Source organism: Apus apus, chromosome 4, assembly GCF_020740795.1.
Source record: "Apus apus isolate bApuApu2 chromosome 4, bApuApu2.pri.cur, whole genome shotgun sequence".
Lineage (NCBI taxonomy): Eukaryota > Metazoa > Chordata > Aves > Apodiformes > Apodidae > Apus > Apus apus.
The window spans coordinates 38,400,691-38,422,789 of NC_067285.1; the positions used below are offsets into that span (position 1 = coordinate 38,400,691).

The window sequence follows — 22,099 nt, forward strand, 5'->3', positions numbered from 1 at the left end:
CTCCCCAGCTTTCCTGTAGCCCCTTCAGCTTCTGGAAGGCTGCTATGAGGTCTCCCTGGTGCCTTCTCTTCTCCAGGCTGCTGCTTCTCTCCAACATGAGAGCCTAGACTTTTAGGATCTTCACATTACATTGATTTTACACCCCCACTGAATACCACTTACTCCCATTGTTGAATCCACACTCCTTGTCTCTATTGGATTTTAGTCAGAATTTCAGAGGATCCAGGCTTATATTGGCACGTAAAGCATGACTTCACATAGCCTGCCTACAGTTAGTAGAATTCATAATTGCTGTATTTTCCCAGCACACTCTCAGCATTAGTGCTGCTCCCTGTCTGCATCCAGGCCCGATGGCTCAGCACAAGACTTTTGTCACTCATTACACTTGGGGATTAGCATTATCCATGTGCTAATACTTCCTCACAGACACAAAGAGCTGGCAGCTGCACGCAAGACCTTCTGGTGTAAAAACCCCTCCCCATAGCTCAGCTTTTCTAGTCTTTTATTTAATCCAATGGGAACATGCTTCATTACCCTCCCTCCCAATCAAGATTTACCTCATTGAGTAGAATATTTATTAATCAGTTTAATGTTTTTGCTCTGGCAAAGGGAGCAAGAGACCTTTTCCTTCTTTCCCTTTTCCAAAGCCATTCACCATTAAAACACAAATGCTCCTCTCCTAGCCACCTCGGTGAGAACTGAGGACACGATGACCTCGTGTGGCAGATTCGGGGCCTAGCTATTCATTGCCACCAGCTACAGCAACCACAGCACAGTTGTTGCCATCAATTTTTATTTCAAGATGAAATCTGTAGTAAGTTTCCTTTCCTCATGAATGGTGACAGTTTTCAGTGGCCATGTTTTTCAGTTAACTATCTTCAACACAGCTGACCTTGCACTGGTGGCTTTTAGTATTTTTTAAAACAAATAATTTCTACTGGCCATGAATCTGTACCAGTGACCCCTTTCATAAGGGCATCAAAACATTCCAGTGAAAAAGCTAAAGCCAGGACTGCCTTCACTCTCAATTATTTAATAGAGCACTTTTCAGACCAACAAAACTGCCCATCATTATGAACTAATCCTCCCAGCATTCTGAAGACAGAGTTAGCACTATTTTAAAAAGACTGAGGCAAAGACTTATTTACTGGCCGCCATGCAATGAGGCTAAACAGGAACTGGGAAAACAGCCTTGGGGTCACAACACCTAGCTAAGCTGAGACCTCTTGGCAATGGCAATTGCACATGGTCTTTTCCTAAGATACAAATTAATTATTACTACATACATTCTTCCCTGATCTACACTTAACAGTTTATGGTGAATTTCTCCTGTGTCATATTTATCTCACAGGTTCCTGGAGTCTTTAACTACTGAAAAAATAACAGAACAACAGACTAATCACATTTTACATACAATTCCATTGTTATGAAATCTGCTTAAATAAACAGAACACAGTAGAAATAGGTAACTGGCATAAAGTTACAAAATACTAACTTCTATGTACAAAATCTGTTGCTGTTCTAAGAAGCATTTATATTAAGGAATGTAAAATTCACTATAAAGGAAACAACTATAAAGATTGAAAATAAAATATGGCAATATTACATCCACTGCTCATAAGTGTACTTGCACAGCAATTAAGAGACTACCAATCAATATTTGTATCTGGAGAACATTAAAAAAACCCACACAGATTCTGTTTCCCACTTGTGATGACGCTTGACTAAAACAAGCATTCATTTCTAGCCAGTTCCATCCAGTATCTCTTACCCAAGGGAAGAGAAACGGACACAGCACTCAAGGACTGAAAACACATCCTCACCAAAGAGTAGATATCAGTTCAGAAACCTTTTGTCTCTCTAATAGGCAAAAAAACCCCAACGCAGCACTCCTGTTTTGTGGCAGCCTGGCAACAGATTTAAGCAAAGAAAAGAATACTGACAAAGTTGCAGGTCGAAGGTGCTGTTAGAGCTGGGAGGTTCAAGCTGACCCACAGGCAGAAGAGTCTCAGGACATCTCTCTTCTGTTTATGCTGCGCCTGTCCTACATACGAAGAACTCCAGCTTCACCTACTTCAGCCCAGCTACTTTCAATGCCCCAGAAGCCCAGGGGCGGGTGGGGTGTCTTTTTTGTGTTTGTTGTTGGTTTGTTTTTTTCTCTCTCCACAACAATTAAAAACATTCTAATAATTGGTCATGACATTGCTCCTTCAAACCCAAACTTGGCAGTCAGAGGTTTTGTAAAGCTGCCTGGAACAGGATGCAGATAACCTGCCACAGAATTTCTGTATGCTCTGTAATGGGTTTAAAAAGAAGTCTTTATTAGAACTCAGACTTGTTTACTCCGTGCAACGAGCACTGTCATTCCAATTCCTGTAATTAAATCCACAATTTTGACAGCTGAAACTGTAGGAATAATTACACTGTTAGTCAAAATAAGTTGTTACTGTTCAGACTGTTGCCAAGAATGTTTTAAAGGCTTCTACTATGCGTTTCAAGAAAATTTGAACTAAAGCTTCATCCATTCCACCTCACTTCATTTCTGGAGCAAAGATGTTAAAATCTTTCCTTTTACTAGGCAACCTTGAAGTCCAAAACAATATTTTTCCACCATACTATTGCTGCATTCCACTATAATATGAATATTATACAAAACACCCCTCTGTTGATCAGTAAATTATAGATATGATACTTTTTTTATAATCCCATGTCTCTATTCCATAATCTCTTTTCCCACACATGAAAAAAATCTGGAGCCAGTCAGTGTGTCAGAAGTCTCAGAACTACACTGAGAATACAGAATCTTAAACTCATTGATTGTACTAGTATTACATATCAGCAATCTACAGTGTTCTTTCTTTCATGAGACAAGGGAGCCAACACTATTTAGCATTTTAAAACGTAATTCCAACCACTTTTATTTTTCAGCCAACGGTTAAAGAACTCCAGCATAATTCCAACCACCAAGGAAGAAATTTCATCTCAAATTTGCAAGTAACACAGGCGCCACAATAGACAATAAAATGCTTTACAAAACAATTTTGCAAAGGCCAACTGTGCAATCATTCAGAAATATATAAAGCAGAAGAAAGCAGCTCATACAACACAGCACTTGAGATGTGTACTCTGTGTAGTTTATATTTTCAGCACCTGAAACAAAGTGGCTCAGTTAATAAAATAAGATGCACCAGAACAACAGCTACTCCACAAAGGTTTTTCCCTTCTTACAAGAGGATCAGAAAGGGCAGCCTACTGCAAATACAAGCACCCAAAAATCCCAGCTATGAAATGGAGAAGCTGGAACAAAAGCGGGAAGCCACCTCTGACATCCAAAATGTGATTAAGGTTTAGAAACATGTCATTTACAGATGGAGGCCATTTGCAAAATTTTCTGCTTCCTTTTACAGTACCCATCAAGCACAAATACTTCTCTACAGGAACAGAGGACTTCCCAACAACAAAAGACAGCTGCTTTATCCACAGCTTTAAAAAACATCTGGGAAACCAAAATAGTAGAGAATGGAAAGCCTCTTAATATCCTAGTTTGCAATGCACCATGAAAACAGATATAAAACCTAATTTGACATCCACAGAATTTCAGCCATATTTGGATTTATTTCAATTCCGTGAAGAATTTCATATATCAAAATTGTCAGTCAATATTTTTTTTTATACCTTACAATATAAAACTCCAGGTTATATTAAAATTCCCTCATGAGCAAAAATGGGTTTTACTTTTCTCTTCCTCAGAACACTGAGACATTAATGACAAGTCAATTCCACTAAAAAAACCGCAAACACTCAAGATATCTAAAAATCACTACATTCTTGAAAATTAAATAGCTGAGTACCAAATAAATTTAAAAATACAAGAAAATACTCCAGAAGAACTTATTCATCAAATGAGAAACAGACACAATGTTTGGAAACTCTCAGAATTCTAGTATCTTCAGAATTTGTGTCACGCTTAATATAATACTGAGCAAACTTACTGATTTATTAAACAATTTCCCTATTCACAAAGTTTATTTGTTCCTCACAACTGAATCAACAGAATTGAGTCCTGCCTCTCCAGAGACCTTCTATAAAAGCAGAAGCTGTACTTCAGACTTTGATGGCACAGATGTTTGGAAGACTTTGACTATGCCTGCACTTCAAAAGAGGATCATAAGGTGCTCAAAAATTCTTTGACCTGCAAAAAGAAACAAATATTGTCACTCAAACAAAATATTTATCAACAGAAACATACAGCAACTACATTTACCTCTCCATTGCTTTATGCTTCACTACCACCTACAGAAAGTGGAAAAATAAACTTAGGCTCAGCTATGTTATTTCCTGTCCATTAAGAACTTTTTCAGCTACGGTACCTGTAATTCAGCAGGTGCGGAGCGAGACGCATTAGATTGGAACTCATTCCTCCCATGGTCCTAAACTACAGCTCTACATCACAAATCAATTACTTAGGTCTAACCTAAACATGACGAACATAATGAGCACCTCAAAAGACCTCTCATTTAGAAAACACCAAGTCACACCCACTACCAGAACATTGTTCTTAGTGTCAATGAACAACCCCAGCTCATGAGTATGTTCCTTGGAATTTGAGGTTGGCAAATAAATAATAAAAAAATATCTAGCAAATTCATAGTACTTGGAAAAATCTGATACTGTAGAAAAACACCATAAATATTTTACCTGCTGTTGAACTTCATTTCCATTTTTGAAGAGCAGCCCAAATGGCTACAGCTACTTAAAAATTAATAGTGAAGTTCTGGTCCATAGAATGCTATCTACAACCCCAAGTTGGAAGTTTGTGATCCCACAAAGAGCCCCAAGACCCAGTAGAATACATCAAATAATCCATACAGTTGCACAAAATCTGGATCCAAAACAGGCAGTGTGCCAAGCAACGGGCTAGCATTATGCTTTTAAGTGTGGTCACTACCAAAGGTTGCAGGAAGACAATGTGCTGAAAACACACCTCTTGCCACAGGTGTGTCTGCTGCCTTGTCGTGCCCCCTCCACAATAGTAAAGGAGCAATTACTCCCTCCCTTTAAAGCAAAGTGAGGGCCCGGACAGCATTTTTGAGACACCAGCCCAGCAGATACAAGACCCAAGGAATACAGGCTCTAGGCACACAGCTCCTGTCTCCCAGTTTCAAGAGCATCCCAGCACCTGCGCTGTGATACAGGCTGAATGGGAGCAGTTTCCTCTCGGTCCACTCAAGCTAGACTACTGCACAGAAAGGAACCAAAAATTCACTGGAGTATGGTGTTATTCTTTTGGCAGAAGCCCACATACACAGAGTGCATCTGTAATAGTTTTGTCCAAATTCTTAATGTGAAATGGAAACAGATCTTGGATCACATTCTCCAGCTGCGACTGTTCCCTTCCTATGTCAGGGCAGTGGAAACAAAACAGGTGGTCAAATCTCTTTACAGAGAAGGGAACACAGACCTGTGCCAATACTCATACTTGAAAGGTATCAGGAGCAAGCCACCCTCCACTTTATAAAGCAGCACCAGTGATACTGCACAGTCAGTCTTGTCACCATGAACACTCTAGGCAGTTTCAGCATCACAACAGAGGTGAGAAGGAAACATGCAGGGTTTGGGTCCCCACTGGACACAAGCATACCCTAAAGGCCAAAGCACCCAGCCTCATAATGGAGCAGTTCAGGGACCCCACTTAGGAACTGGCAAAAAATTAAGCCAACACTGGGCTGAGACTGTTTCTAGATAACCTGATAGCTACACAGGGGAAAACTCCTCCAAACCCCCTGTTTAGATGCCCGAGTTTGGCCTAGCTCAGGGAGCAGATGGGAAGCATATTCACTCCGCAGCTGCAACATCCAGTCATTCCAACACTACCAAGCCTTAAAAGAGCAAAGACCAGGAAGGCTGGTTTTAATCAGGTGAACAGTTCTGCTGCTCTGTGGATAAACTGAGATAAAAGGACAAAGCTGCTTTTCTTGTGAGGTAAACAATTTCTTTCCGAAGAGTGGAAAAATCTGCACATACCATTGCTAAGGTCTGGAACTCATTGCAACTATTCAAATAAAAGTCAGATTGTCCTCAGCTAAATCCCACCAAGATTCAAGTAGCAATACCTGAGCAGTTAAAACATTGATGGTTTGGACTAGCTTTAAAATATACATGACAATTTTCTGTGCTAAGGATTAGATCATCTTCATGCAAACAGAAACCCCGACTTCTTTTTATATATAATTGACATTTTTTTTCCATGCCTTCAAATAAATACTTCTGATATATATTTGGTATTCGCTCCTAAACAAAACTAAAAGCTACATTTTAAAAGCACTCCCTGAAGACTATTGCTTTTGAGCAGGATTTTGAGTAACATTTTAATAAACGCAACTGAAGGGAAAAACTGAAATGATAGTGCAAATTTTGTAGACAAGACTAAAAAGAAGGAACATTGCAGTAGGCTATAAGACTGCTGTCTTATATCCCTATTTGCATTAGCTGTACTGTCCATTGCTGTAACATGCCAACCAGAAAAGATGACAGCCCATACTTGCAAAACCTAAAATGGTTTTCCATTGGCTCACTGCTTTGGATCAGAATTCAGCTGCAGGTTCAGTAAACTCTTCCTTCAATTCTGTTATAATGGTTTTGTACTGTATTTTCAGAGTACCTGGCACTAAAGTTCTTTTAATAACTAGCACTGCAGGTTAGACAATGTCACACCTAATACAAATATGACTTTAGGACAGACATCCTACTTGGTTCTGTGTTCCCTTCCTCCTCTGTCCCTCAACAGCTCCAATCATCCTCTCCCACATCCGTCACATTTCTTAGGATTGCTGCACATTGTTAGAAGAAGGATATAGCAAATATCCCTCAACTGTTTGAAAGAACTGTTAATTAAATTAGAAATATTTGCAAACAAAGCTACTAGTGAAAATCTTCTCAAATAAGCCGGAATATTTCCTTCCCTTGTCCCTCAAACCCCATGGAAAATCTGTGTAAAAAACAACATGAAGAACCACAGGCTCTAAGTCTAGTCTGATTTCAAAGAACGCTACACTTTGAGATGCAAGAAGTATCCTGAATTCATCTTGATGCACTGGCAGTAAATCTAAATCATAAGTTTGTTCTGCTTGTGAAATTTTACCTTTTCAGTCATGTGATCATATCTGTCCTTTTTGCCTTTGAAGTCTTCGTTCACATCTAAGGTTAGAATAGGTATTTCTTGTAGATATTCAAAATCTGTTCTGCATTGATATAGGAACAAAGAAAATATTAATAGCTGAAAAAAGGATACATTATTTGAGTCTCTGTCAGCATATTCATTATTAAGAACCTCATGAAAAGAGCTGCGTATGTGACAGCCATGAATTCTGAATATAAAGCAGCTTGAATTTACAATGTGCCTCCCAGCATATATTAGGGATTTTTGAACATTCTGTTCCCCCAACACCTGAAGTTAAATTCAGCTGTGTATTAGAATGAGTTCAGCTGAACCCTCTGCTACTCAGAGCTCTATGTGAAGAGAACTAAAGGCACACTGCATGCCCTAGCAAAAATTAATACGCTTTAAGGCTAATACTACTCAGAAGGAATAGGCAGAAATATGCCTAGAGCTTCACTCATGAGAAAAGCATTATGGAACGTCCCTACAGAGATTCACCCATCTTTAACTAAACATTAAACAAACCCTACCGCAGTGTCCTATGCTGAAGCCAACTTTCGTGTTTGTAATGAAGCTTCTCCAGATATTCAATGGGAATTTCTTGCTCTTCATCTCTTCCACGTAAGTAAATCCTATTTAAACATTTCTAAAGGCAAAAGATATTAAAAAACCCATATATTAAAAAAAACCAACACGTTTGTTTTTTACAGAGGAAACCTAAAATGCTGAAGGCTTTGTTGGCCAACCCTTGCTCAATATGCCTCTCTTGCCAAAGATCCACCTTGCTAACTATCCAATGAGCACAGAAACATGCCACATTCGGCTGATGGAGCCCACAGACTGCACACAAGATCCAAGGAGGACCCAAGGAAAGGCATCAGATGTTTTCTCTGCTACAAGAAAAACCCTCACATGAGCTCCTTATTAAAAGAGGGGGTACCAGTGTGTTGCATCAAAAAAGCACAGAAATACTAATTTGACATTATGCACAGGCTTTCACAATCTCATTATGTATTTCTGGGTCTTAAGGAATCCAGTTTTCAAAAGCAGTCAATTGTTTGTTCCTGTCCTGAATACACCCAAAGCCTCAATAACAAGCCAATCAAAACTATTTAAAACTGTGGCACTTTGTAATTTAAATACATATTCTTCACTTAAAGGGAGAGAAAAAAAAAAAAGCCCTCACAGAAACTCTAGTATGCTACCTTACAACAAAGTCAAAAGCATGGAAGTAAGAAAGTATAAAAGTGGCTTGTGAGTTAATTATTGCACCTAGAGCTTTTCTAAACTCCTGTTTTTTCTTGTCTACTTAAGTTTCATACTCAAAGATATATTCATGATATTGTTCTTTTAAAAAAATATTAAGATGCCCAAAGAGTAAATCATTGTCCTAAAGCCTCACATACAGTAGGTGCATCATCTGGCTTAGCTCCATTGCTGCAGATGAAAGGGCTTCACCTCCCCAAATCAGCTGTGACATTAACTATTAATTGGTGTATCTATCACAGCAATGTGCCTATAGCTTTTTGTTGTTGTTCCAGTGGTAATTTCTGGTTTGCTTGAGTAATTTTTTTACTTTTTAAATTAGAAAATCATTATTGTGACATTGTGTTTAAAAATATACAGGCTACATTTGAAAGAATTTTTTCTAAAGTATTTCCAGGCTGTATTAGTCATAATTCACATATTACAGTCTCCAGGGAATACTACCATCTGAACCAAACTCTCATCATTAGGACTCTTACAGTGAAAAATTACATTTCAACAATTTCTCAGCAGTTCCTGAGACATCCAAAGCAATCCCTAAGACAAAGTTACACTGATATGCAATGACACACAATTGTGACCTTACTGGAATTGACTGCAAGGGTGTTCTCCTTATATCATAAAAAAAGGTCTACAGCCATAAATTTTTATTCCTTACCTCAGGAGTGGCTCTGAGATAAATTATCCCGTCCAGCGTTAAGCTTTGACCCAAATGTGTGTTCATCCAGTCATGCCAGTCTTGGTAAATAGTCCACTCCGTTTCATTCATGCAATCAGACTCATATAAATTAGCTGCAAAGATGTATCTGTGAACACAAAATAGTTCCAGTAACAAAAACCAGCTGGAACACAATTTTCACTTGGTTTGCCTGAGTAACTAGAAAACTAGAGAACTTGGTTTGCCCAGTAACTAGAGAAGAAGCTGAGCATAGTAATTCTGTAACTTCTCTGATGCATGCTTGGACTGGAAATAACCAGCTGGTGTCCCCATCCTGTAACTGCATCCATTGCAGCTCTTGTGATTCACCAGTATCAAAATTATAACAAAAGGAGACACCCTCTGCTTTGTATTTGTTAGGATAATTTTCACTTTGTATATGATATCTTCACTTTGAGGACTTCAGTCCAATATACCTGTCACTGTAGACAGACCGCTCGAAGAAGACCACAGGGTTCTCTGCCTCTCTCAGTTTGCCATTAAGGGCTCTGAGTTGAGCCCGGATCCTGCTGAGACAGGCATATGTCTGGAAAGTGAAGGACCACCTCTCTGGCTTCTCATACATCCTCTGAAGCACGTTCCCTCCGCTCCTCTGCGATGGGCTCAGCTCCTAGTTTTAGGCAGATACACACACTGAGAAGGTGAACAATTCAGGTAAAACTGAATTGCTTACTATGCTAATGCTGTTCAGCCTTTATTTCGAGTTTACAGCTGCACCATTTACTTCTCAACCCTATTTGTAATAGCAGGCATAAACATCAGTCATGTTATTCTTCCTGTAGTACAGAGCTGAATAAGCAACTCTCTCCAATCTACACTGTCAAAACGCTCAAGTACCAAAACACTTTGATCATTACATGCAAGCTTTAATAGAAGAACAACACCCCATCAGTGCAAAAAATCAACGACATTGTAGAAAAATCCATACTCTTTTTACTCTGGCAAGTGAGTTTAAAAACTCTCACCTCAGGTTCTTTCACCATACCTTGCAATCCTCTTCAGAGCTTTGCTGAACGTTGCACCACCGCGCTACAGGCTCGGGAACCACTTCCCATTCCTCATCAGCCTGTTTAAGAATATTCACAAACGTCGATTTCCCTGCAGCTGGATAAAAAGCAAAAAAAGCAAGGAAGAACAGTCAAAAAACAACAATAGTGTCATTATTTAGCTACTATACAACTCTTATTTTGAGTCCCACAAATTAGTTTCCCACACCCCTGTGCTTTTGACTTCCTGGCAAGCATGAATCAGAGACCATCGTGTACCTCGGGTCATCAATAAATTGAGCAACAGGGTTTTTCTTATTTTTTAACCACACAACATCAACAGTCAACTTAACAAAAATCGATCATGACAATAAGCCTCAGCCCCGATCAATTATCTAAATTCTAGAAAGTTACATATGAAATTAGAACACCAAGACTGATTTTTTTGTTAAGATACGTAATGGTGCAGTCTTAGGCATAACGTTTCAGTCTTCCAAAGTTATTTTACCAAGAAGGAAAAAATGACAAAAGAAACAAAAAGCAAAAGTTATGGCTTCTTAAAGGAAAATTAAAAGATGCATTACAGTTACTTCCCACAGCACAGAAATCGTTAATCTACCGCCAATTAGAGAGGAAAAAAAAAAGCTCAGGAAACTTTAAAAGAGATACCTAAACCTGACAGAGGCTGATCAGTTGTTTATCAACCACAGAAATATGTATGAAGCTGAAACTGACAGCCTAGCAACTACTACCCTCTTGCCAGAAAAAAAAAAAAAAAAAAAACAAAAAAACCTAAAAAACCTCCCCTCCAAATAAAAGACAAGAGCATCTCGTTACGAACAGCCCATAACTTTTTCTGCTCTTTACATCGGTAAAACAGACGTCTCTTGTTAATTAGTAGGACTATTGAACAGTACAAGTTTGACTTGACGGTCTGCATTTCCACAGGTGTTTTACAGTACAATAAAGTGTGTGAGGAGTCTTACCCGGGACTTTAACGCACCTTCTAAAAGGTGAATTAGTTAAAAACTGTAATATAAAGCCGTTTTCTTTTTCCCTCCTAAATCCCGCCACTTTAATAGCGTTAATTCCTAAGGTGCCAGCATAAAGTTTCCGAAGTTATTCACTGGTTTGTTCGCACAATTAACGACTCGCCCGGCGAAGTGACACCTCCTGCAAGCCTTTTTCTCAGGGAAAAGGCGAGAGAAGCCTTGCGGAGGCACCGACCCCCCCCCCCCCAGCCCCGCCGGGGACCCCCGGCCCCCTCAGCCTCCCCATCCCGCCCCAGGAGGCGGCAGAACCGACTCACCGATGTTGCCCTCCACGGCGACCTTCTTGATCCTGCCCTGCACCCGCCCGCGCTTGGGGGGAGTCGCCATGGCGGGGGGGAGGCGAGGCGAGGAGCGGGGAGACGGAAAGGGGAGCGCCGCCGCGCGCGCGAGCCCGCCAACGGCCGCCCGGGAAATAACCGCCGCCGCGCGAGCCCGCCTTCGAATTTGGCGCGCGGCGGGTTGGGCAGCCCGGCTGCTGACGTCACAGGGCGGCGGAGCGCGGGGGCCGGGAGGGGCGGGAGGGGCGGCAGCGACCGCGGCAGCGGCAGCAGGGGCCGAGGCAGCAGCAGCAGGGGCCGGCGGCGGGAGCAGGGGCGGCGGCAGCAGCAGCGGGGGCCGAGGCAGCAGCAGCGGCGGCCGGCGCCGCACCGGGCGTCCTTCCGGGCCCCGTCCCCGCTCTTAGGCCCGGCGCCGGTCGGGCGAGCGCCCCGCCCCGCCCCGCCCCGCCTGCCCGGGCAGCGCTTCGCCACGCCCCGAGGCGAAGCCTCCTAACACCCCAAGACAGGGGCACCCGCCGTCAGAGCAGGGAAAGGGCAGAAGAGTCACCGAGGGGGGTTTCACGTTTACCTTAAAAACCTTCCAGAAGTGCCTTAAAAGCGAGCGCGCGCTGGGGTTTAACCGGGGTCAGGGGCACCCGCCCCGGGCGCTGCGCTGCCCGAAGCACCGTCACAGCCCAGCACCGCCTGGGCTCGTTAAACGGGGAAGAACTCCCCGGGAGGGAGAACCTCCCCCGCGGTGCGGGGCCCGCCCGGCCTGGGGCACCAGCTGCTTCCCAGCACTGGGGGGACAGACGGGACGGTGCCTGGAGATAGAGGGGGCGGAGGGACCCGTAAGGGTCAGAGGAAGCTTTTAAGAGGAAAAAAAAAAAGGCGGGGGGAGGCAGTCGGGGGAGCCGAGTGCTGGCAGCCGAGACAAGACATCTTGCTCTTGGCTAAGCTCTCAAACCCACCCGTTACCGACGGGTTCCAGCTGGTATCAGCAATCCTACACAGCTCCGTCCGTCCCAGGTGAATTCGGGTCATGAAACAAGGGAATGACAAGGGTATCAGGTTGTTTTATTGCTGTTGTGTCTGCCTGCGATAGTCACAAATGCAGGCAGGGCAATTACAAAAATCTAATCTGCCCGGGTGATGTTTGTATGGGTACAATATACAGGGGGAAAAATCCACCTGCCAAGGAGAAGATGATTTAGAAACAAGTTCAAGAAGGAAATGAAGACAATCATGGTCAAACATAGCTATTTATTTTCTCTTATAAACAGCCTTCAGTTTCTTACTGAAAAAAATCTAGAATTTAAATATTCTGTCCCATCACATACAACAATCTGTATACATTATTTACAACTCTCAAATAAACATGTTGCAGATTTGCAGACATTCAACTTTTTTTTTTTTAATCAAAAGCTGTTATTTAAAACTAAAATATCCATCAGTGACTACAAACTGAAGAGAGATTGGCACAGTTAGCTTACAGTAAGGGTTCTCATCTTGCATTTTATATTTTACACCACATTTTCTCTCATATTTCAGAATTCTAAAGGAGGAAAGGTTAGTGTTGCTTTCTAATTTATTTATTTTTTTGCCTTCAAAAAATGGCCTTTTATCAAAAGCTCATTCAGTTTTATTGCATTCTTCTCTGTCTTCCCTTGCACATGGAGATGTGTGCTTCTAGGTACTACACAACACAACCACAGCAGAGCCAAGTAGTAAAACAGCCATGAAAATAAGTGTTCCCTCCATGACATGTCTCTGAAAAATGTCAGAAGTTGCAAACATACAAAAATAATGAGTATAGTTTAGTGGCTATAAAAATCAATCTCCCCTAAAAATACAATACTCTATGAACAGTTTAGGGAATTGGTTCTTCAAACAAAAAAAGGAGTTTGGTATTTATCTAGACTGTAATCCTAACCTGGCAAGAGGAAATGGTAAAAAAAGCAGGAATATAAGAAGGTTTAACACTTGTAAGTAACCAATGTTAGTCTCATCCTAGAAGCTATCCAGGAAAAGACATCAGGCCTCCATAAAAACTGCTAGTGGTTTTAGTAGTGCAGTTTGGAAAAAAGAGAACTGACCTCAGCAGTAAAGGAAAGAAGATTGAGGGTAACAAGGAAACTTTTTGTGAAAGAAAAACAAGGAGCCTTGTTTGTGCTGCAGCTTTTTAAATAGTCCAACTAAAAGGGAGTGGTTTATATACAGTAATACAGCACTCTGGCAGGTAGGAAGTGGGAAGAGGGCAGCAAGGGAAAGAACAACTATCCAAAAAGGAGGTGTTTATAGCAAAATTGTGTCTGGTGATTCAAGAGAATGGGATGAGGTGAGAAACAGAAAGGAACTATCTGAAAGGTAAGTAAAGTTCATAGCAGCAAATAGGTATCCTTACCTGTTAAATGAGTGTCAGGGAGACTGGGAGAGTGTTCAGTTCCTAAATACTGAATAAGGACAGTGCTCCTCTATGTCTTTGAAAGGAAAAGTTCAAAGCTCTACATTGCATAGTAAGCAGTAAAAGAAATTTTATACTTGCTGACGGGCCACCTGTCCCTTGAAAACCTGTTTTCTCCCTTCCTCTACCATTCAGCTACCTGCAACAGCAGAATGTGGCCTTCTCATTTTCTATTTGCAGATTCACTTGTATCCCTGACTTGAATTTGAAAGACTGGAACAATTATTTCTGTCAACATAATGTATCCACACCATCTAAACAGCATCCACACTGGGAACGGCAGCTGAACTTGTTGAACTTAGCAGTTTGCCCCATCCTGTCTCGAGGTAGATGACCTCCTGAAGTGACCACCCAAATCACTGATACAGTCTGATACACTGGTAGCTGAAAAGCACCCCAAAACATAGAATTTGAGGAGCCTTTTACACAGGAGGGCCACAGCCAGCACTAGCAGCCCAGCCTGCTTTAACCCCACCAGCACCTTCCACTCCCGATAACAAAGCTGAACATTTTTGCCCCAAATACTCACGACACAGAGTCCACCTGTAACGTAGGCCTAGAGCAGTACGGGTTTTTTTTCCTCTGGGTTTTATTTGGGGGGGTGAAGGGGTGTCCTCCCCCTTCCCCTCCCACCAAATACACTATTTCAGAAACACATTCATTTGATCCAGGTTCCATTGGTACAACGTGGCAAATTCTGCTTTGCACCTCGATGTGCCTCTACTCCAAGGGTGTAAACACACATCAGCTTCTGGTCCCACTTCTTTTTGAAGCAAAAACATTTAAAAGCTGCAAACATGAACAGCCTAGGGATATGAAATCCCAAACACCGCGTACTTATCTTTAATGTTGTTATTTTCAAGTGTTGTATAATTAAACAATGTGTTCATACAGCTGTCAGGCAAATCATGATCTCCAAGCTTTTATTACACGCCTAGAATCTATTCTGTTAAAGTGTTTAACTGCCAGATATTAAATAAAAAAATTACACTATCCATGTAAGACTAATTCTTGTTACATACTACATTATAATTCTGATTGGCTGAACTGCAGAAGATATCTCTGAATTTTTAGAATTGGCCATTTTACAAAAAACAACCAAAAAAAAACCAACCCCAACCTTCCAGAGTCTAAGTATGCCAAAAGTAAGAACTATTGCACTGGTATCACTTCAACCTAATCCTCACTTCTAAATGTTTTTCTTTTGAGTTTTTTTTGCTGTTACATGACATCAAGCCAATGAAAGGAGGAGGATCTATCTCCTCCTGAGCACCTTGGAACAGGCTTCTGCTGCTCTCCCTCTCCCAGCCCTGGTTAAAAGGCTTCTCTCCAGTCAGAGTTATCAGCACAGGGACTGTGCAAATGCAGCCTCCTGGGCAGCACTGACTCCTCTCACCACAGCAGTCTACCAGGGATAGTTTACAGATGTTTTCAGATCAAACTGCATCTGAAGCACTCTATGCACCTCTGTAGCTGGAAATTTTACATCACTGAATGCTCATCAGACAGAAGCATGCATAAAAGGCTGCATGTCCAAGATCACATTCTCAAATTCAGCTTGCTGCACAACTCCAGCCTGTTTAAAATGCTGCAGGTACAATTTGGGAGTTGGGCTACTTTTGAATAGTCAGGTGGGCAGTGACATCTCCCCTAACTCTGAAAAAAGATGATGGTCTTCTATATTATTCAGTCCTGAAGCAAGAGAGCCCTCTGACCCTGCACCCGAAGCTACCGCTGCTGTCCCACTGCTTCCAAACCAGGCTCCTGTGGTCACCTCCAGATGGGAGGTCAGGTAAAGAAACCCGGCAGCTCAGACCTCACAGATGATGCACATTGGCACTCAAGTACTGGATTCCCAGCTACCCAGTACAAAGAAGGGATGGTGCATACCAAAGGAATGGTTTTCTCCAACTGCTCAGCAAGCTGGTACTTGCCCACTCCAACACACGAGGTATTCTGCCCATGGCAGCTCCTCCCATCAGCCCATTACTCAACCGCAGATAGCAGCACTTAGGTGCTACAGCACTGACTGACCCTTCCACTGGCCAACAGAATTTCATGGGGAAATCTAGTGTTTGCCAGACCAGGTATGTCCTACAAACAGGAAGACTGACAAAACCAGTGAGGTGAATACTGCAGTCACAGGTGACTTGCCAAAGGAAAGAAAATTGTGCTCCTGCTTCTTCTTTCACTTTGCCTCTGATTTTCTCCTGCCTCATGCTTATTTTTCCAGCCCCCAACTTGCTGAAGAGGTGACAGACGTTGAGCATCTCCCCTCTTCTTCTCCCACATTTGTGTACACACATGGAAGAGTCAAGATCTTTACTGACTGAGAAGGGAGAAGACTCTACTCCACCATTTTAAACTAGGAGTTTGTTAAAGGGAGACACAGAAGAGGTAACAAAACATTTAAACAGACTAGGAAATGTAACTGCACTGAAGATAACATAGTTCTTAAAATAACCTACAGAAGCTTATGAAATACCTCTTTTTAGCTCAGAAGTAGTGATTACAGTCTCCCAAATGAGGGCATGTTTGTTACTATGCTTAGATGTTGATTAGCTGGCTATACTAATGCCACTTACATATATTTTGCAGGCTGCTGCACAGTATTTCCCACCTGACTCAGCACTGTAGATCACCTCAGAGGTTAACTTCTCATTTTTGGTCTGAGAAAAGGCAAGGCTAGAGAAGAGCAGACACTGACTCAGGGGGAGGAAGGCTATGTTTTGGTTCAGTTCTCTCAGAAGCAGAAGTTGCACTTACCAAATTACAAACCACTAACAATTCACCAGTATGTTCCTATTACTTTTCCCAAATGCTGCAGTAGTTCCTTGGAGACAGGCTGCAATTTTAAATGGGGGAAAACACCCTCACACTCATGCAAATCCAAAGTGGTCCACGGTGCTATATATCCTCCAGGATACGTTTCCTACCACCGGAAACACTGGCCACCAGAGCTCCTCCACACAACCAGGCTTTTTATTCCTAACATTTTGTTAGTTATTTTTCAAGCCAGACTTTTTCTTAGTATTACCCTAGTGCATTTTTTTTTAATATATTGAATAGTTTCCCTAACTCTATTTGTGCAAACTAATGGTTCATTTGGCAAATGCTAGGAAACTTAGTGACTGACCCAAGTTGATGATTCCCTGTTAAAAAAATGAAAGCAACCATGAAAAGCCAAAATCAATGGCAACAGACATGTACTAAGCACATGTTCTTTACTATTTTGACACAACCTTCATTGTTTCACTTTAGCCACTAGAACTTCATCAACTTATAAAAGAAATACCTACTTTGGAAAAAAAAAATCTATATTCATCTCTACAAAAATAAGACAAATATTGGTATTAAAAGCTGGAGATCATTGATTTCACTAAGTTATGGCTTTTTTTTTTAGTGTAAGCATATATATATTTTTTCTAAAAGAAGTATCACTAAGTGTCCTGGGTGTTAGTTCATATTTTCTGTTTCCAGCAATGCTCAGTATTGTATGTGCTTTGCACCTCAGAAGTGAGTTTGCCAAGGCACTTAAGAGAATGTAAGCAAGTCTTCCAGGGACTTCATGAGAATGGGCTACCACTGACACAACACAAGAACCCATCCACCAGCAGAGTCCGTCCCCCAACCAAGCATGTTTCTGGTATCAACACTCAGCACCTGCTAAAAATCCACAATGAGTAACTATACAAAAAACCAAACCAAAACAAACAAAAAAATGCTATTTACTGCATGTCACTAACAGATAAAAAGATTTCCCCTAATAAAAGCACAGGAAGTGGATCTTTGCTGTCATGAGTAACAGCACAGGTTTTCGTATTGGATTTAAAAAAAAAAGACACATGAACAAAAAACAATACCACACGCTTGCTTAAAGAAATAAGTAACTTCAAGAAATCCTATTCCTTTTATCTGTCCTTAGAGGTGAGTTTTTCAATCAGTTCTTGAAGTGGTGCAAGTTCTCTTCTATCAATAAGGTTGAATTCCTGTAACAAGGATGAAGAGAAAAACACAAATACTGGGTTTTATCTTTGCAGTTCAGGTGAGAAGTCTTATTCCAACAGAAGTTATTTGACAAAAGGCTCTTCCAGTCCAGGCTTAGCAGCATTTTCTGCCTGTTTGCTGCCAGCTGAACAGCAGTGCTTGACTGCCTAAAGCTTTTTGCCCCTACTAAAAGGAAGGAAAAGTATGAAAATGCCTTTTTTTTTTTTTCTTAGAGATAATGTAGCTTTGAGGCAAGCACACTCTTTTCAATCTAGTTTCCGATGCTGTCTTACCTACTTCTTTTGTTAAGAATTACTGTTCTTCTGAATTCTTTGGTAGGGTATTCATGTTTGTAGCAAGCAAACACTTTGTTGAATACTCTTCCCTTTCCTCGAATGCTTCTAGCAGTAAATATACATAAAAATGGAGTAAGATACTATCCTGGGGTCCTTAGACTCTCCTATAAACTTACTAGCTATTAAGAAATTTTTTGCCACATGACTTCCCAGAATATAAATGTAACCATAATACTCCTGCCTGAACAAAAAACTTACCTGAACAAAAAATATAAAGTGCTTGAAAGAAGTGTTAAGGTGTGCCTCTTCCTGTAGCTGGATTACTGGATCAAAGTGCTGGTGATAAATATGAGCATAAACTCTGAAGAGACGCTTTAAAATTGTCTTTGCCACTGACATGAAATTCTTTGGGAATGGTACACCTAGAAATAAGAAAACAGATGGCTTGTGTTTTTTTCAACGCCTATGCCATGTTCATATATTTTCAAAGCCATTGCAAATGAATCTTATCTCTTGCACAAGAACGGCTGTTCTGTTTTATTTAGCAATTCTGCCTGTAAATCACACAAAGTACTTTGGCTGAAGCAGGATGACGAACATGTTCAAGGACCAGAGGGGAACTTTTCCTCCCTTCAGACCAGTGGCTCATGAACTTTTTCCAAGCCAAAGCTGACTCAGTTTCTACACTGAACCCTCCTAGTTTCAGCTTCCAGCTACTAAATCTTATTACAGCTCAATACAGTTCCCTGAAGAGCCTTCTCTAACCAAGAATCCTCCTCCCATCTGGCAGGATTCAGCTAGCCAAATACAGGTATCTAATGAGCTTAGAGATGCCCTCTCAGTACCTGCCTGCTCTCTGACTGCCAGTGCAGAAAAAGGGAAGTCTCCTGCAGGCTCTGAGTCTCTGTGCATGTGTCCAGAATACCACAGGGTACTCCAGGGGACACTAGATGCTTTGTGCAGGTAACTGAAACCACCTCTGGTATCAGCCATGGAGTTTTACACTTCTCTCGGTTCAAGTGCAATCAGAAACAGGCTCTTATCCACCTGTCTTGTGCCCAGCAAAGTGACTCCTGCTTCCATCCTGCTCATCACATCCCTTAGCCAGAGGCTACTGCTTTCTTAACTGCCTGCTTAAGTACTCTGAAACCTGCTCCTTTCAGTCATTTCAGTGAAAATTATCCGGGACAGCCAAAATCAGTTTCAACAGCAGACCTTTGTCAGTGCACAACTTTTATTAAAATCGCTTAGAAAACAGCAACTGCCTACTGGGAGCAGTAATCTCTTTACTTGACACATCTGCAGGCTAAAAAAAGATACATATCAACCATTTAAAAGATTAAACCTGTCTAGCTTCTCATCACTTAGCAGTTTGCTCAGTAAGCTTAGCTCTTTGGCAGCCCTTCCCACTGCTGAAGTCCTGTCTGAAGGCCAGAGGCCCAAGCTGGGTGCTGTAAGGCCCATCGTGATCTCACCAATGCTTTAAAATCCAAGCAATAAGATTTTCATCCTCCTGCTGAAGTTTGCCCTGCTTACATGTACATTATCTTTCTTTCACTGGCTGCTGTACTGCATAGAAAGTTCATCTTTAATTGCTCATCCATTGTGGCTTTTAAGTGTCTTTCTGAATCACCACCTCTCAAAACTACATCCTATTAGGAGAAAAAAAGTCTTCAGCTGCAGTTAAAGAAAGATCAAGTCCTGATGTAGTCTTTTGAATACAACTTATTATTAACTGTAACTATTTAACATCATTCCTGCTACCAGTGGACTTCTACCCCAGCTCTGAAGTCTACCCTGCAACACTAAAACAAATGCCACAGTATGCAAGGAAGTCGTGCTCACATCTACTGAGCAGGGAACATTTAGCTTTTTGTCACTCTTCCCCAACTAACCAGCCTTCTCTGCACATCTGCTTAACAAATGTCACTTGGTTCTGACAGGTGGCCCTGTTTCCCTCAATAGGCTTATTGAAAATGTGTCAAATGCTTCTGAAGCTATTCACAAAAATAAAAGCAATTAAGAAACCTCCTTCCCTTTTTCCACGGGTAGTGGTGTACTGGAAAACTGCTAGTTAGGAGCTTTATAACAAACAGTCCTTCGTGCCTCTAGAAGCAGGGTTTTCTTTGTTATTGTTCCCAAACTGGTGGTTGTTCATTACTTTCTTCCTGCTTTTCTAGAAAGAAACCTCTTAAAAATGTACATCTTCCATCTTTGATTGAAAAGAATAACAATTAACGTCAAAGATGCAGTTCAGCTTTTTCGAAGGTAAGGCCTAGGAGAAGCTCCTGAAGCAAAAAGCTGCCAGGTTGTCCCAGTTGCTGGTTATAAGGCTTTGAGCTCCTCTGCCTTATTTCTAAAGGAAACCCACTGCTCAGAATGACAAAACATCAGATTTAATCAACACAGTCAGTTATTAAAGAAAAGCAGTAATTCCTGCATTCAGAATTGTGACAGATTTTTATTAGGAGTATTAACACATTGATCAAATTTCATGTACTACCACTTCACTTTTATCTGAAGAGACAAAAGTACCTTTACATGTATAATGTAACCTTTTAAAGTTGCCCTACTAGTCAGTCATTTAGGAGATCTCTTAATGCTAGAAGACTTGAATAATCCTGTACAATTATAACCCAAATACATTGTTCGATTTTACTTATTTACTTTACCTATTTTAGAAGGAAATAGCGTTTCATCATCCAGCTGATCCTGGACCCAAGTCATCAGGTAATCAATGTACTTTGGTGCAGAGCACTTAATTGGTTTCTTTATGTTTGTCCCATCTGCCCAGTGGTACTCATATCTGGGTTGGGACAACAACAACAAGACATTGCTTAACACAAGTGAATCATTCATGTCAAGGCCTGCAAGGCTGCTCATCCTGCTCTGCTCCCCATGCTCCCACACCCTTCCACAGCCCTTTCCAGAAATAAGGTCCAAATGCTCCCAAGTCATCTGCAGGTACTCTGTGCCCCATCTCCCCCCTGCGACTCTGTTGGAGCTGGACTGTCTTGACAGTCTGTGGAGTCTTCAAAACCTTCATCCTTCATAGTACAGCTCATTGCTCCTCGCTTGCAACGCTCCTGCCAGCCTGTGGTCCAACCTGCGCCCCTGCACATCACAAGGTGCTGTATGAGCAGGCTGCCAAACCCTGGGAAGGCCAATAGCTATTCTTTTTAAGAGCTTTTTATTGTTGATTTCCTCTCCAACACAAAAACATTACAGCCTATTGAAGTGAAACATCAGAAAGTTACTTAAGATTCTCATGCCAACAAAAGCTAAGCTCCAGGGCTCAAATCAGTGAAGGGTCCCAATTGATTTCTAATGACATTTCCCCCAATCAGGTAAAGCAGTGGGTTCCACTTCCACTCCACACCTTCAGCAGCTACCAGCCAGACACATTAGACCCATAAAATTTATAGAATTCTTTAGATTTGAAAATATTATTCTAGTTTTCACATAACTTTAGACCAAACTGCACTGGCTCTTGCCAAAAATCCAAAATTATTACTGTATTAGAGACATGAAACAGATTCATAACTAGGTTAAAACCAAGGAATACTACTGCAAAACTGGACACTGGTATAAGGTGCCTTTCAGCTAAGAAAAAAGCTTTGAACCCAAATAGTCCTCGTCAGAAAAGCGTCACATCTGAAGGTCTAGAGCTACCATGCAGCACATCAAGATTCAGAAAAATCTCAGTTTACAGTTATACCATTGATCCAGTTGATAGTTGCAGGCCAGTAACTCCCTTTTAGCTTCATTCTTCTACCCTTAGACAAGGTGGTATCACACCTTGACAACCACTGACCTAACTCAAACAGTCAAATGTGTGCTCTTTATCATTTTCCTTTCAAGGAGATAATTATCCTAACACCTTTTTATGTAGCACATTTAAGCAACTTGACACA

General features: G+C 41.3%; 2 protein-coding genes across 3 annotated transcripts in view; both read right to left on the reverse strand.

Moving 5' to 3' along the window:
* Positions 1–2,899: 2,899 nt before the first annotated feature.
* DCK (deoxycytidine kinase) lies at positions 2,900–11,634 on the reverse strand. 2 transcript variants are annotated; one of them, XM_051617753.1, is made up of 7 exons: positions 11,439–11,634; positions 10,129–10,247; positions 9,560–9,753; positions 9,084–9,231; positions 7,690–7,805; positions 7,142–7,241; positions 2,900–4,192 (listed from the first exon to the last, which is right to left on the reverse strand). In XM_051617753.1, the coding sequence occupies exons 1-7, from the start codon at positions 11,506–11,508 to the stop codon at positions 4,166–4,168; spliced, it is 774 nt and encodes a 257-aa protein (XP_051473713.1). In that variant the 5' UTR covers positions 11,509–11,634; the 3' UTR covers positions 2,900–4,165. The 2 variants fall into 2 exon arrangements, with proteins under 2 accessions (XP_051473713.1, XP_051473714.1); XM_051617754.1 differs by lacking the exon at positions 2,900–4,192 and having other exon boundaries at positions 7,150–7,236.
* A 1,047-nt stretch (positions 11,635–12,681) lies between these two features.
* Positions 12,682–22,099, reverse strand: part of MOB1B (MOB kinase activator 1B) — a 42,607-nt gene continuing 33,189 nt past the window's right edge. Inside the window, exons 4-6 of the mRNA XM_051617755.1 lie at positions 20,858–20,991; positions 18,444–18,607; positions 12,682–17,891 (exon numbers count right to left, since the gene is read on the reverse strand). Of these exons, the coding sequence (XP_051473715.1) occupies positions 17,814–17,891; positions 18,444–18,607; positions 20,858–20,991 (376 nt within the window). The 3' untranslated portion in view covers positions 12,682–17,813. The remainder of the gene's footprint in view (positions 17,892–18,443; positions 18,608–20,857; positions 20,992–22,099) is intronic.

What these genes read in the sequence shown, in the direction of transcription:
- DCK (XM_051617753.1), bottom strand. Translation starts at nt 11,508, where the DNA reads ATGGCGACTCCCCCCAAGCGCGGGCGGGTGCAGGGCAGGATCAAGAAG. An exon ending in GCTCTGAAGAGGATTGCAAG is followed by an intron (nt 9,754 to 10,128) that starts GTATGGTGAAAG and finishes GCCTAAAACTAG; the next exon opens with GAGCTGAGCCCATCGCAGAG. An exon ending in ATCTCAGAGCCACTCCTGAG is followed by an intron (nt 7,806 to 9,083) that starts GTAAGGAATAAA and finishes TTTTGCCTTTAG; the next exon opens with AAATGTTTAAATAGGATTTA.